Source organism: Cololabis saira, chromosome 8, assembly GCF_033807715.1.
Source record: "Cololabis saira isolate AMF1-May2022 chromosome 8, fColSai1.1, whole genome shotgun sequence".
Lineage (NCBI taxonomy): Eukaryota > Metazoa > Chordata > Actinopteri > Beloniformes > Belonidae > Cololabis > Cololabis saira.
In genome coordinates this window covers 36740035-36754328 of record NC_084594.1, presented here as the reverse complement: position 1 = coordinate 36754328, position 14294 = coordinate 36740035, and the positions used below count along the sequence as shown (strand labels likewise).

The 14294-nt window shown below is 43.2% G+C and overlaps 1 protein-coding gene across 2 annotated transcripts in view; it reads left to right on the top strand.

Moving 5' to 3' along the window:
- pdzrn3b (PDZ domain containing RING finger 3b) overlaps positions 1-14294 on the top strand; it is a 115645-nt gene that overhangs the window by 98513 nt on the left and 2838 nt on the right. For both annotated transcript variants that reach the window (XM_061727936.1, XM_061727935.1), the window contains exons 4-9: positions 8002-8252; positions 9665-9752; positions 12818-12916; positions 13018-13080; positions 13176-13277; positions 13496-13612. In XM_061727936.1, coding sequence (XP_061583920.1) covers positions 8002-8252; positions 9665-9752; positions 12818-12916; positions 13018-13080; positions 13176-13277; positions 13496-13612 — 720 coding nt within the window. The remainder of the gene's footprint in view (positions 1-8001; positions 8253-9664; positions 9753-12817; positions 12917-13017; positions 13081-13175; positions 13278-13495; positions 13613-14294) is intronic.

Sequence of the window (14294 nt, the reverse complement as noted above, 5' to 3'; positions counted from 1 at the left end):
TTTGGTCCTGCCACCTTCATAATGTCGTGACATAACAGTGACTTCTGAGCAGTTTGTGTCGTGGAAATAATGACGAGATGCGGGTCATTGTTGGTAATGCTGAGAAAAGGAAACCTGGTTTCTTTGCTCATTTTTAAAGCTCTGCAGCACAATTTGAACTCAAACGGAGAGCATTTTCCTCAAATTTTAAAGCCTTTTTAACACGATACACAACAAACTGGAACACCAACATACTGCAGGCTATGTTTAGATGCACACACAGACACACACACACACACACACACACACACACACACAGACACACCACAGAGCGTTTATGGGTGACTGATTAACTCTGGACTGAGCTTCCCAACTGCTCTGAAATAAGCTGGTTTAATTGAAAGAAGACAACTCGATCATTTAGTTCCATATCTAAATATTTTGAGCATTGTAACCATGGTGACCAGGAAGAGCCTGAAAAAAGAGGCGGGGCTACTTTGTGGTGTGTGTCTGCTGTTCGTGGTAATGTTTGTGATCCTTTTAACCAAGTTATGTTAATTAAAAGAATAAATTAAAGCAATGTAACAATGTAATCAAAACAAGGTGACAAAGGGGTGAATGTTTGTTATGTAATAAAGATGCTAGACGATTGTTCATTGATTTTTCCAGCTAATCACTTTGCAGAGTTTATTACCAAGGGGCGGTTCATGTGTGTGCACTGACGGAACTCTATGGTTGCATAGTGACAAAGCAAAAATGTTTGTACAAGTGAGAGTTAAGTACAGCTCCAACATTTCCAAGGTTTAAGTTGTTCCTCCACCCTTCACTGGTCCACGTCGGGTAGCTGCTAGCTGTTAGCCTGACTCTTCGCTAAGATTCCTGACTCTCCAGACGAAGAGCTCTGTGTGAACATCCTCTGTTGCAGGTTGAACGGTAACTACCCATCAGGGCTTACTTAAAGGAGCATGAGGCAAGAATAAGAAATGAGACTCATTAGCGCTACAACGGCCGTCAGGGTTCCTGCAGCCAACAGCGAAGCCGGCACGGGAGCGCGTGTGTAATCTCATGTGATTTTCAAATCAAGCTCTAAATATGACTTACAATGTTATCTTACCTGGTCAGTAGGAAATGAGCCATGTCAGCATCTGTTTTCAGTCCCAATTCAAGTTGAAGCTGCCTCCATGACTCAAACGCGTATCCAATGTTTACTCGTGCGCCGCCGAGAACGCGCATGCAGCGTCATTTGACGTCACATCCGCAGGACAGCGCGGGAAATTCTGGTCTGGAATTGCAGCACATTTTGCAGCACACAGCCTGTTCAAGGCAACGGAGAGATACGCTAGAGGGCTCATTCTTTTTGGTTTGGAACGCTTCATCTGACATTATTACTAGAAAACGTAAAACGAATACGAATTTTTTTCATAAATCCTGCCTCATGCTCCTTTAACAAAACCAGACTTGATGAAAATTAAGAGACAGCATATCTGCCTTGCATGTGTGCAGGTGCTGCAACCTGCAGGCAATCCTACGTCACATGTCCTTGCAGTGCAAAGCATGCTCGAACTGACATCGCCCTTTATTGTCTGGCTGTGGATGAAACAATGTCCTCTGCTTTTATCTCACGCTTTATTTTTCTGGCTCTCCGTGTTTGGCAGCCTCAAGTCTTTTGCTGTTCTGTTCTGCAGTTCTCCGTAAGCCCGTTCACTGTTGTCCAGCATCCACACTCCACCGAGGGTTTTCTGTGTCGTCAGTGAGAACACCACCATGTTCAGACACACTCCTAAAGTGTGACCATGCACAAAAAGAAGCCACTGAATGCAGTTTCTTTCTTATGAGAATGGTTAAGAGTGAAATAAAGGAAGGATTAGCCGTGCTTTGCAGGCAGAATGACCTACATTCAGACTTCTCCGCGAACCTCATACAGCCCCCTCTGGAAGTAACACTGCAAGTCTTCATTCTTTCAATCATGTCAGTGCTTCTCTCTGGTCCTAAATAGAGATTTTGTAGAATTTGTTTAAGGGGTGTATCAGGCTAGAAAGAGGAGGCTTTCAAGCTCCTTTTAAGACGCTGGTTTATAATGTGAAGTTCCCAGGACTTCATTTTCTTGGCAGTTTCCACACTGTTCACCTCACTGCACCTCCCCACGGAAGTGAGACGCTGGCTCGCTAACAGCACTCCTCTTCTTTATTAAAGGATTACCAATTTCCATGAAAGGAAGCATCTCATGTCAGTGCCGGGTGAGTGGTCCACGCCACAGAACAGGTGATGAGCGGACATGAAGCGCTCAGGTCCTTGAAAGTGCACACCGCTGGTGGGCGCCGGGCACATATGGTCAAATATGGTCACTTTTGGCTTTAAAAAGACAGGATGGTCATGGACAAATGCTAGACCCAAGGCGACAAAACAAACCAGCATGTGTAGCCCGTGCCGGTCCAGCTCTGCCCGTCTGGTCGGCTGCAAGCAGTGAATTAGTCTTCCGTCTTTTTTTTTTTTTTTTTTTTTTTTTTTATCACCCAGTGCTCCTACCTAACAGTCCTGTGCATTGCCATCCTCTACCAACCCCGGGAGGGCCCTGCACTGAGCTCAGGTCTCCTCCTTAACCTGAGGAGTGAGCAGGCCGCATCTTTTCACCAGACAGGGTGGGGTTTCTCCGGCCAGACGTAGCGCGTGGAAGGATCACGTTATTCCGGCCGGATCCTCCCCACCCCATCTGGCGCCCCGGTTGGCCAGAGGGGGCAAGTATAGCCCAGGACTGCTGCATGTTTTTGTGAGGGTAGCTCCCATTAGCTACCCAGGGGAACACGGGGAGAACATACAAACTCCACACAGAAAGATCCTTTCGCCAACCCCACCCAGGGTGTGGGCACTGAAGTCATGGGGGAACTAACACGCACTTCAGCACCCACAGCATCCCCGGCGGGAATCGAACCCAGGACCTTCTTGCTGTGAGACGGCTGCACTACCTGCTGCGCCACCGTGCCCCTCAGAGTCTTCCGTCTTTGAGCGCATATGTTTTTCTGCAGTTCCCTCGAGCAGCAGCTGTCCAGTTGCAGCGTAAGAGACGTGTGAAACTCCACCATACTGAAGCTGCATGTTCCACTGGAGATTAAAAAACCATTAAGAATAGAAGCTGAATGCTGTTTTTGGTACCACAGACATGTAGAAACAGTCCTGGAGTCCAGTAAAAGTTGGTCTCAGATTACATTTAATGACTGTTTTTTTTTTCTTTACATGTAACTCCTTCCTTTTTTTTTGCTTCAGATCATTTATTGTACCGTATTTTCCGCACTATAATGAACCTTCAATGAATGACGTATTTAAAAACTTTTTCCATATATAAGGCGCACTAAATATATGGTAAAATACCGTACTATAGTGGCTGGGGTTGAGTTACGTATCTACCTGATGGAGCTGCGCTACAGGAAATGCTACAAAATCCTACAGCGAATGCAAAAAAAAAAGAAAAGTACCCTATGTCAAACTTTATTAACAAAATACAAACCAGCTTTGCTCTGTCTCGTCAAAGTTGCCATTATGCGAGTCAGCGTCGCTGCTGTTGTCTTGAACGTCTGTGACGATTCCTGACGGTTTTAGCGCCGTTACTTTAGCGACACCAACTACATTACCCACAATCCCCCTGACTACAGTAACAGAAATTACCGTAATGATCAGGCGCACTGCATTACAAAGCGCACTGCCGGTTTTTGAGAAAATTAAAGGCTTTTAGGTGCGCCTTATAGTGCGGAAAATACAGTAGTTTTTTAGCGTTAAATGTGTGCAAACAGGAAGCATCAGGAGCTGGGGAGGGATCAGGGCTCTCCACTGTCGGTTGTCAGACTCTGTATCAGAATTCTCATACATAATGAAGTTTGATTTCAGTGACAGTAGCTGATTAAATAAGGAATAAATTGAAATGTGAAGCTGAATCAGTCCATCCAACATAATACCAAACTAATAATGGAAGCGGCGGCACCAGCTGCCACCTCAGCAGCAGCACTTTCAGCTGCATGATAGCAATCTGAGCTCAGGTTTGTGAAGGCGTGCACGTGAACTCCCACAGCTCAACTTCTCCGTCCTGCTTGATTTGCCTTCCAGAGATGATGCAACATCAGACTTACCCCTGCTGCCCCTAATTATTACTCAGCAGACTGAAGGCCCACATAACTATCACCGGGGTGTTGGGTACTGAAATCCTTAATTGGTCTGGAAAAGCCAAATCATAAGGAAGGAAATTTTTCCGTTGTTGTGGAGCTCAAATGAGGAATTTTAATGAAATAAAATGCGCTGTGAATTACAAAGCCACAGCGGCATAAATCCTCACCAGACACTGAGACGGTGGATGTTTGATTTGGACCAAAATAATGTTCCTTTAAATTGGCTCTCACTGCCCTCGTGCCATTAAAATGGATTTAACGTAAATCCCTCAGGAGTTTTGCAGAACAGCGTCTGTATGTCAGTCATCATTGTGCCCACGTGTTCAGTGTTTGCAGAACCAATGCCTCTCTTACATCATATATCAGCTTTTCAGATCTGTAAAACTGCAAATGTCTGATTTGTTGACACAAATCAAGTTCTATTTGCGTCGTAGTTCAACTGAGGCCACAGCACAAGTCATCATAACTGAGAGAGCTCAGCGTTGGTCAAGCTTTGTGTCGTGTTGGAGGAGTGTTGTGTGTTTCTTCCCAGTGTGCTGCCAAAGACTGGTCTGTGTCAGAGGTGAGCCGACTGAATAGGCCGAGGGCCCCCCCCTCCTGCAGCAGGGAGGAGCATCCTCCCATTAAGAGCACTGAGGCAGAATGCAAGAAAGGGGCTCGAGGCTTTGTCCTGGCTTCACTGCATTCAACAAGCCCCAAGATTCCTGGCAACCAGGCTGAACTGTTGGAGCCTACATGCAGTGAAAAGCAGCACAGAACTTGGTGGAAAACTGTCACGGGACCCTGGTGAAAAAGTAGGGCTGGGCGATTTTGGACAAAAATAAAATCCCGATTTCGATTTCGATTTTTTTGGTAAAACTACAAAAGACAATGGAATAAATAGTTTCAAATATTTTATCTTTATTTTTAAAGAAACATAGCTAACAAATGTCCCTATTGGGAATTAAGTGCAATTGAAAGATACTGTAAATCCTCCTTGAGTTTAGTAAAGTGACAACATTTACAATTTTCTTGACCAAACAAAGACGACTAGACGAGCTCTGTCTGTAATGCAGCCAGCTGCATAAAAGGAAAATCGATTTTCCGATTTTCCTTTTTTTAACATCGTCTTGATTAATAAATCCGAGATTTAGATTTAAAATCAATTAATCGCACAGCCCTATGAAAAAGTAGAGGTGCTAAACAACCATCTCCTAAATTCAGCTGCATTGATCACTATGATCCTCTACCTGTCAAAACTGACCTACCTACCTTTAACATAAAAGATATCTCAGAATCTACGAAAAAAGCAAAAGATGTGTATGGTGTGGACTCTCACGCTCAAAGCTCTGGAAGAGCCTTTGGCAACCTCCATCTATAAGTGGATCAACTCCTTCCCAGCACATGGAAGTCAACAATAATCATACCCACTTTTAAATCTGGAAACACTAAAGACATTTGTCATTACAGGCCTATGTCCATCCCACCTATAACATCAAAAGTAGCTAAACAAATAGATATCGGAGCAGCTTGTCTTCCATCTTTTAGATGTAAATATTCAGCTGATACAGCTACTTGGCCGAGAAATTAAAAGCACTTTTAGACTAAAGTGGTGTTGGAGCTGTGTTTTTAGACTTTAGTGTTAGACACAGTAAATCACAAGGTCCTTATCTGGTGTATTATCCAAATTTAACTTCTCGCAGATCAGTCTGAGACAGCGTAGGCATTCATATGTATGCGGATGATGCTGTCATCTATGTTGCATGGTAAGAATAAAAGTCACTGACCATGGTCTGAATTTAGTTGGAGGCAGGAGCATACCTGCCTCCAACTAAACGTTTCCCTTGCCACTTGGTGTACTTGTCACACTGCTGCTTCTGTCGGGAAGGACCACCAGGGCTACTGGAGGAGGAGACCTTGCTACACCTTTTTAGACAGAGCACTTACGATTGTAAATGTTTTTAAGCTTTTTGAGGGACTGATTACAACCAGCCTTTGTTGGCTAGTTCTGCTTATTTTTTTATGTTCAAATAGATAAAACAAAGGGGCTTTTATTCTCCAGCTGATGTGCTACTTTATGGCTTTCTTAGGGAGATGCAGATCACGGAAGATGTGAGATCTTGGGAGATTTTAGGAGCGCTGATGCTCCACATAAGCAGTAACATTTACCCCCTCTCTTAAGTACGGCTTTGCTTGTTCGAGTTGCCTTTCAGGGGTCATTAAATTCTTTTTTTCCTCCTTTTCCAGTTGCATTTTCTCAAGTATTTAGTGATGTGTGTTTAGTGAACAACATAGTTTTGTCGGTGCAGAACTATTGAAGTCCATTGACATGATCTAGTTTTCTTGTGGGCTCGGGATTAGCATCAATGTGGTGTAGCATAGACTTCTGCTTTCACTTTCATCTTCTTCCTCCACAGACGCAAACTGAGCTCCTCTGGTTTCTAAATGTACTGTTTGGTAGTCTGTACTTGGTTGTCTCCATCAGGTTTTGTATATAATGCACCATTCCCTGGAGGTGCGTTATGTAGGAGACGGACATGATGGTCCTCCTGCCATACCTGCAGCTAAAACGATGCAGCCTGGACCACGAAACCGTGCTTTTATCAGAAAACCCACGACTGATGTCTGTGTGTTAGATGTGAGGAGGAGGGAAACTGGATTCAGCAGATTTGTTGCTCACCAGTGGCCTGTCCCTGTCAGAGGTCAGCTCCGTTCTGAGGAGATGATTGTAGCTGCTCAGAGAGGGAGGAAGGAAGAGACGTAAAATAGGAAGAGCTGCAAGCTCAGGTCGTATCAGAGCTGTAACTCACCCACGACTCACAAGCCAATTACTTTAGGTTTTCACTGAAAGTAGGACTACAATCCTGCGTGAACCCTGTTGGTGTCCTGGGGAGGCGGTCCGTCCTCGCTCTTTTTCTCGTCGTCTTTCTCTTATACTTTCAGTGAGGTGATGACATTTGTGAATTCCCGACTTGGTCGATGTTCTCAGCCTTGATATCATGGACAAAATAAATCTGTGTTCAGATTTAAGTTGTATGTACTGTATTTACTTTTAGTCCTTTCATCTGTTTCTTTTTGAAAGTGGGGAATTTAGAGACTTAAGGTGGATTAGTGCACTTAATTAGCATCCTTTCTTAAGACATGTCTGAGGAGGACTAAATGCAAAATAAATACAGAAAAATGAATCAATGGCCCAATAGATGCATTAATAAGTCAATACATTTTAAAATATATGTTTATTTTGCCTCAGCAGAGGCTGCTGCCCCTGCGACCCGGGAACGGATAAGCGGCGGACGATGGATGGATGGATGGATGGATGGATGGATGGATGGATGGATGGATGGATGGATGGATGGATGGATGGATGGATGGATGGATGGATGGATGGATGGATGGATGGATGGATGGATTGATGGATGGATGTTTATTTTGGCTTTAACTAATTTATAAGTTGCTAAATGAATTTATGTGCTTTTGTTTACACCACTTTGTTCCAGTATCATTTAATTTTACACGTATTCTGCTGTAATTGCAGCGTTGCGCCCACAACCCTGTCTGATGTCTCAGTCGGGAGGTCGTGACTTTGATTAAAAACAGGACCTTACTTTTCCTGATTAAGGTCTTATTTTACGTGGTTTCACTTACGACCTTATAAAACAAGCTGAAGGCAGTGATGAGCTAAACACAGCATCGCAACTGCATCCCAACTGCATTTGTGTTGGCGTGGTGATTCACGTGAGAGCATCATAGTCAGAGGCGATGATTACATCAGTCAGGCATGATGACTGTCCTCCTCGCAGAGATGAAACTACAGTGGATGGGGCAAAAAAGTCTCCTTTTTTTTATTTTTTCAGGCATAAAAACAAATGTTCCCTGCTCTTTCCCCCAGGTCAACGGTAAGGATCTCTCCAAGGCCACCCATGATCAGGCAGTGGAGGCGTTTCGCACCGCCAAGGAGCCCATCATGGTCCAGGTTCTGCGCCGGGCCCCTTACCCCAAACTGGCCGGCCCTGCAGCCGACACTCAGGTCTCGGACATGGGCACCCAGACTGACATCACCCTCCAGCATATAGTGGCCCTCACCAAGCTGCCTCCCTCACCCCCCATGACGGAGCTGGACGAGTATCTGCTGCCGGAGGAGTGAGTACCACCTCAGCAAACCAGGGACTAAAAGAATCATCACAAAATAAAGTAGTCCTCCTGGGACACATTTCATGATTTCTTTATCTGCATTTAAATTAATCGTTAATACCAAGTTGGTAAAAACCTAAGGCCTGACAGGACTGTCTCAGAAAATTAGAATATTGTGATTTTCTGTAATGCAATTACAAAAACAAAAATGTCATACATTCTGGATTCATTACAAATCAACTGAAATATTACAAGCCTTTTATTATTTTAATATTGCTGATCATGGCTTACAGCTTTAGAAAACTGAAATATCCTATCTCAAAAAATTTGAATATTCTGGGAATCTTAATCTTGAACTGTAAACCATAATCAGTAATATTAAAATAATAAAAGGCTTGCAATATTTCAGTTGATTTGTAATGAATCCAGAATGTATGACATTTTAGTTTTTTTAATTGCATTACAGAAAATAAAGAACTTTATCACAATATTCTAATTTTCTGAGACAGTCCTGTATGATATATATCATATATTTTATTATATATTTATTTTATTATATATATATATATATATATATATATATATATATATATATATATATATATATATATATATATATATATATATATATATATATATATATATATATATATAATATCCGCTGCTAGTCTGAAAAGAGAAAAACAAAGGGAAATGCACAATGGGCACACAAGCCTTTGAAATCTGTAAGAGAAAAAACAAACATTTCATAATTTTAAATCTTTGTGAAGCAACATGTGGTTTATCCAGAATAACACTCTTCCAGAGCAGTTCAGCTCAACATGTAGACTTGCTAAATACTTGGTAAGAATGTTTACTTGCGTAAGTGGAAGGATTAATAACCTCATTTTAAGAATCCCGCCCTGAGAGATGCCTGGAAACGTTGGTGCTGGAGCTCAGCACTGTTGCAGTTACAGACGTATTCAAACTCTTAACCTCAACAGCTAATTAAGAGAAAGACACCTTATCAGTTTCTGGAGTAAACACACCCGTGATCACACGGGACCAATGCGATGTCCCCGTCACTCTCTGGAGACGACGGCTCCTCCGGGGCGAAATGATGCTGCTGTTCATTACGAGCAGCATGTTCCCAAGATGGGACTCTTTAGTGCGTGCTTAGCTTGGAGAGAGTGGGGCATTTTTCAACAACAGTGATTTCTTTCATTGATTTCCAAGTTAAACTGATAACACTTGCTCATTCGTGCCTGGCTCTGGGTGGAGTTTCTGCATGTCTGCTTGAAGAGTGATTTCTGTCTCACATCCTTTTCCAACTCCGGGGTAGAATTACACTTGTTGCTGTGCTCGTCTCCTCTGTGGCGTGGGATTGTTTTCATTTTCATTTCACTCATCCCCAGTTAACTTACTCCGTCTCTCTTTTTCAGGCATCCTCCTCAGCATGCGTACTTTGACCCCAATGACTTCCTGGAGGGCATTCAGCAGGACATTGAGCGTGACGAGCTGGAATATGAGGTAAAAACAACCCCTCTGTCCTCACTTATGTACTGTCTTCCCAGTAAAGACGCATTTGGACCAAAGTGGATTATTGCTCCGCGAGCAGGCCGGAGATGGTCTCAGTGTCTCCACTTCAACGGTCCTCCTAGCGCCCACAAGTCCTTGTTATTGATGGAGCACTCGCCCTGCAGAAAGTGACATGTAAGCTAGAGAGGAACAGAGTTAGCGGTTTGTTCCAGCAGATGCCCAGCAGTGACATCATTACTTATTAGTGGCAGGGTGTAATAAGTCTTCCGCTGCTCTTTCACTGTGGAGATGAGGCCCGGCGGATAATTAGATGGCACAGATAATAGGGCTGCAGTGATGGATCTGATGATGCTAATAATGGCTGGATGGGAGCATGATCAAGCTGCTGTTGCTCACCATCGGTGACCTCCACCAACCCCAACGCCCTCCATTAAACCTCCGCCACCTACTGTTTGATGTGACTGATTTCCACGGAGGAACAATGACTCTGAGAGCCGGGGTGAGGCTCCGGGTACTTCATGACAGACGTGGCCACACAGAGTGACCTCAGAGACGTTGATCAGAGACCCCGACGTAGAGGACAGTGTCCAAATACTGACTCCATGGTGCTGTGTTGGGGCTCGTGGCTTGAGGTTATGTTTACACACAGCCGGGTGTTTAAAAAAACTGATATTTCCCCCTTTACGTTTTGAAAAATAGCATTGTTTACATTAGATCGTTTTCAAAATCTCTTCATTTACACCAACCCGCATAAATATGCTGTTAAGTGGGCTATGAGCATGCCAAACCTACAGGCGATCTAGATCAGGGGTCGGAAACCCAAAATGTCGAAAGAGCCATATTGGAACAAAAACACAAAAAACAAATATGTCTGGAGCCGCAAAAAATGAAAAGTCTTGTATAAGCCTTAAGCCTGAATTATGGTTCTGCGTTAAATCGATGCAGAGCCTACGCCGTAGGCTCTGCGTTGGTGTAACGCGGAACCAGCCTTTAAAATGAAGGCAACACATGCTGCATGTATCTATATTAGTTATAACTGGGGGAAGATTTTTTTTTTCATTATGCACTTAAAGAGAAAAAAGTCAAAATGTCGAGAAAAAAGTTGAAATGTTGAGAGAAAAAAGTCGAAATGTTGAGAAAAAAGTCGAAATGTTGAGAGAAAAAAGTCGAAATGTTGAGAAAAAAGTCGAAATGTCGAGAAAAAAGTCAAAATTTTGAGAAAAAAGTCACAATGACGAGATTAATGTTGAAGTACAATCTCGAGAAAAAAGTCGAAATATCGAGAAAAAAGTCGAAATGTCGAGAAAAAAGTCGAAATGTCGAGAAAAAAGTTGAATTGTCGAGATTAAAAAGGAATAAAAAAAGAGGCAAAAAAATAAAAAAGAAGAAAAAAGAAAAAGAGAAAAAGAAGAAGAAAAAAAGGAAAGAAAAGGAAAAAAGGAAGAAAAAAAGGAAAAAAAAGGTCAAACATATTTGAAAATGCTCCAGGGAGCCACTACGGCGGCTCTAGAGCCACGGGTTGCCGACCGCCGATCTAGATAGACCAAATGCGTTTGCAGTCTTGCGCAGTCTACCCTCGTCCAGCTAAATAGTAGAGGGTGCAGGCTACCTTTTTTCATTACACTGACCGGGGGCCGCATGACAGTCGTCTGACCTTCTATGTGGGGGCGCAGTAACTCCGAAAGGGACAGTAGCGATGACCGCGACATTCTGAAGTTCTCACGCCATTCCTCCGGGACAACTACTTCGTTTTTGAAGTTTTCCCACCAGCGAGCTGTTTGCCCTGGTCGGGTCCAAAAACGACGCCGTTGCCAGGCAACCCTTTGTCTAGGTTGGAGATAAAGTTGATGTAAAATTGCAGACCTCCGAGCAGTCCTTCTCCTCTGCTCCTCGACATAATACAGCAGTTGTGAATGCAAATGCAAAGAGACGAAAAGTGTTTGCACAAACGTAAAAACCAGCACTACTTTAACAGCATCCATCATGATCACAGTGGACAAACGAATTGTAAACACAGGTCGCACACATGACACTGGTGACATTTCTGTCGCATAATGTGACGTTCTGAAGCCTAAATGTCAGTTTCCCTCTGTTTACAAGCAAACGTGAAGACAGAGTTTTTGCAAATCTCCACTTTTGCCATAGTTTTCAGAAATTATCATTTTTGGTGACCTTGAGCTTCGTTTTCGGCCAAAATGCATGAAAACACCACAGTTTTTGCTACGTTTAAAAGGGGCCTTCATCTCAGTTGCTACTCTCCCTGAAACGCATGTTTAGATTGAGTTTTTGAGACTCAGTTTTGAGCCGTGCTTTTTTTTACAGTCAAAGCCTTGGATTTTCTCATTTGTCTCATCTGGCTCTTAGCCACTGGGCCAGGCGGTGGAGTGACCCCTGCACAGGCTGTCCTCTGCCCTCAGAGACGGCCTTGCTCCTAACTTTTATCTGTATCTGTGCGATTACGGCTGTCGACAGGTGAAAAGCAGCGCTCCGCCTGCCTGCGGTCCACTGCTTCATTTCTCATTCTGTCAGTGGGTCTCGAAAAAAAGCCAATGTCCTCCGCGCGTCCACCTGAAAGGTTCATTACAGTGATTGATGGATTGTTTTTGCCCGACTCCGATCTCGTTTGTGGTCAATACACTCAGTTTGTCCAAAAACACATCTATACAGATGTGTTTGTATATATACAGTTGTGTGAAAAAGTGTTTGCCCCCTTCCTGATTTTCTTATTTTTTTGCAAATGTTTCAGATTATCAAACAAATTTAAATATTTGAAAAAGATAACACAAGTAAACACAAAAATGCAGTTTGTAAATGAAGGTTTGTATTATTAAGGGGAAAGAAAAATCCAAACCTACATGGCCCTGTGTGAAAAAGTGACAGAGGGCCAAACGCTTTTGCACTTTTTGTGTGTGTGTGTATATATATATATATATACTGTGTATATATATATATATATATATATATATATATATATATATATATATATATATATATATATATTTGATGCTCCGTCTAGGAAAAAAGATCTAATTCAGGGGTAATTTGTGTGTCGCCAGGAGGTGGATCTGTATCGTGCCAACATCCAAGACAAACTGGGCCTGACCATCTGTTACAGGACTGATGATGAGGATGAAGCTGGGATTTACATTAGCGAGGTAGGAGTTGCGTTACAACAATAAGTGAGCGGTGATGGATTGGCGTGTCGGCTGTGGTGATGTTCACTGGGACTCACAAATGTCAACTCTCCCCACGTTAGATCGACCCAAACAGCATCGCTGCCAGGGACGGCCGAATCAGAGAGGGAGACAAAATCATACAGGTATGATGCATAATGCTGTTTTAGCGTGTCTAAGCTTTATTTGCTGGTTTGGTTGATGAACTTATTAAAATCCAGCCTGTTTTGTGTCTGTCCAGATAAACGGCATCGAGATCCAAAACCGGGAAGATGCCGTGGCGCTGCTGACCAGTGAGAGCAACCAAAACATCTCTCTGCTGGTGGCCAGGCCAGAAATCCAGGTAGCCTGCATGTTAGTTTGTGTGTGCATCTGGTAAAGGTTCATGACAACGTTCATGGCCCCTCCAGGTGGTTTATTTTCATGCATACATGTTTGAAGTAAAAAGTCTTGCCTGGTTTGTGTTTTGTATTTATTTTTAGTTGACTTTTCTTTCAAGAATAAATGCAACGTTGAATATTTCCATCTAATGAGGCATCTCTTCCCTCCGCTGCTTCTCAGCTAGACGAGGGCTGGATGGATGATGACAGGAACGACTTCCTGGATGACCTTCACATGGACATGCTGGAGCAGCAGCACCACCAGGCCATGCAGTTCACGGCCAGCATGCTGCAGCAGGTACGCATGCACGCACGCACGTACGCATGCACGCACACAGATTCAGATTGATGGATGCAGTCCTTGTTAGAACGGGCAGTTATATTCACAGACCACTGTAAGTGAAGTGGAGGGCTCCTGCAGAAGAAGCCACGCCCCGTTGACAGAAGCATGATGTTGTTAGTGTGGGGGTTGGTGCTTCTGTGCTGGACTACATTACACCGGTCATGAAATCACTACACTGGAGTCAAAGGATAGAGTTTAAAATCTTCCTGCTGGTCTACAAAGACCTGAATGGTCTTGGACCAAAATACATGGTTGATCTGTTAGTTTCTATGAAGCTCCCAGACCCCTGAGGTTCATCTGGATCTGGTTTGTTGTGGTTCCCAAGAACCAGAACCAAGCAAGGTGAGGCAGCATTCATTTATTCTGCTCCTCACCGGTGGAACAAACTTCCTGTAGACCTGAGGTCTGCTCCAACTGTAGATCCTTTAAATCAGGATAAAAACATCACTGTTTACTCAAGCTAATCTTTAATTAAACTATCCTGCTGTACTCTACTGCCCTTACTTTTTAACAACTTATGCTTTGTATTATTTTATCTCTTTTCTTATCATTTTATTTGTTATTTACTGTTTAATTGTGTCTTGCCGCTTTTAATGTTGATGTAAAGCACTTTGAATTACCTTGTGTTGAATTGTGC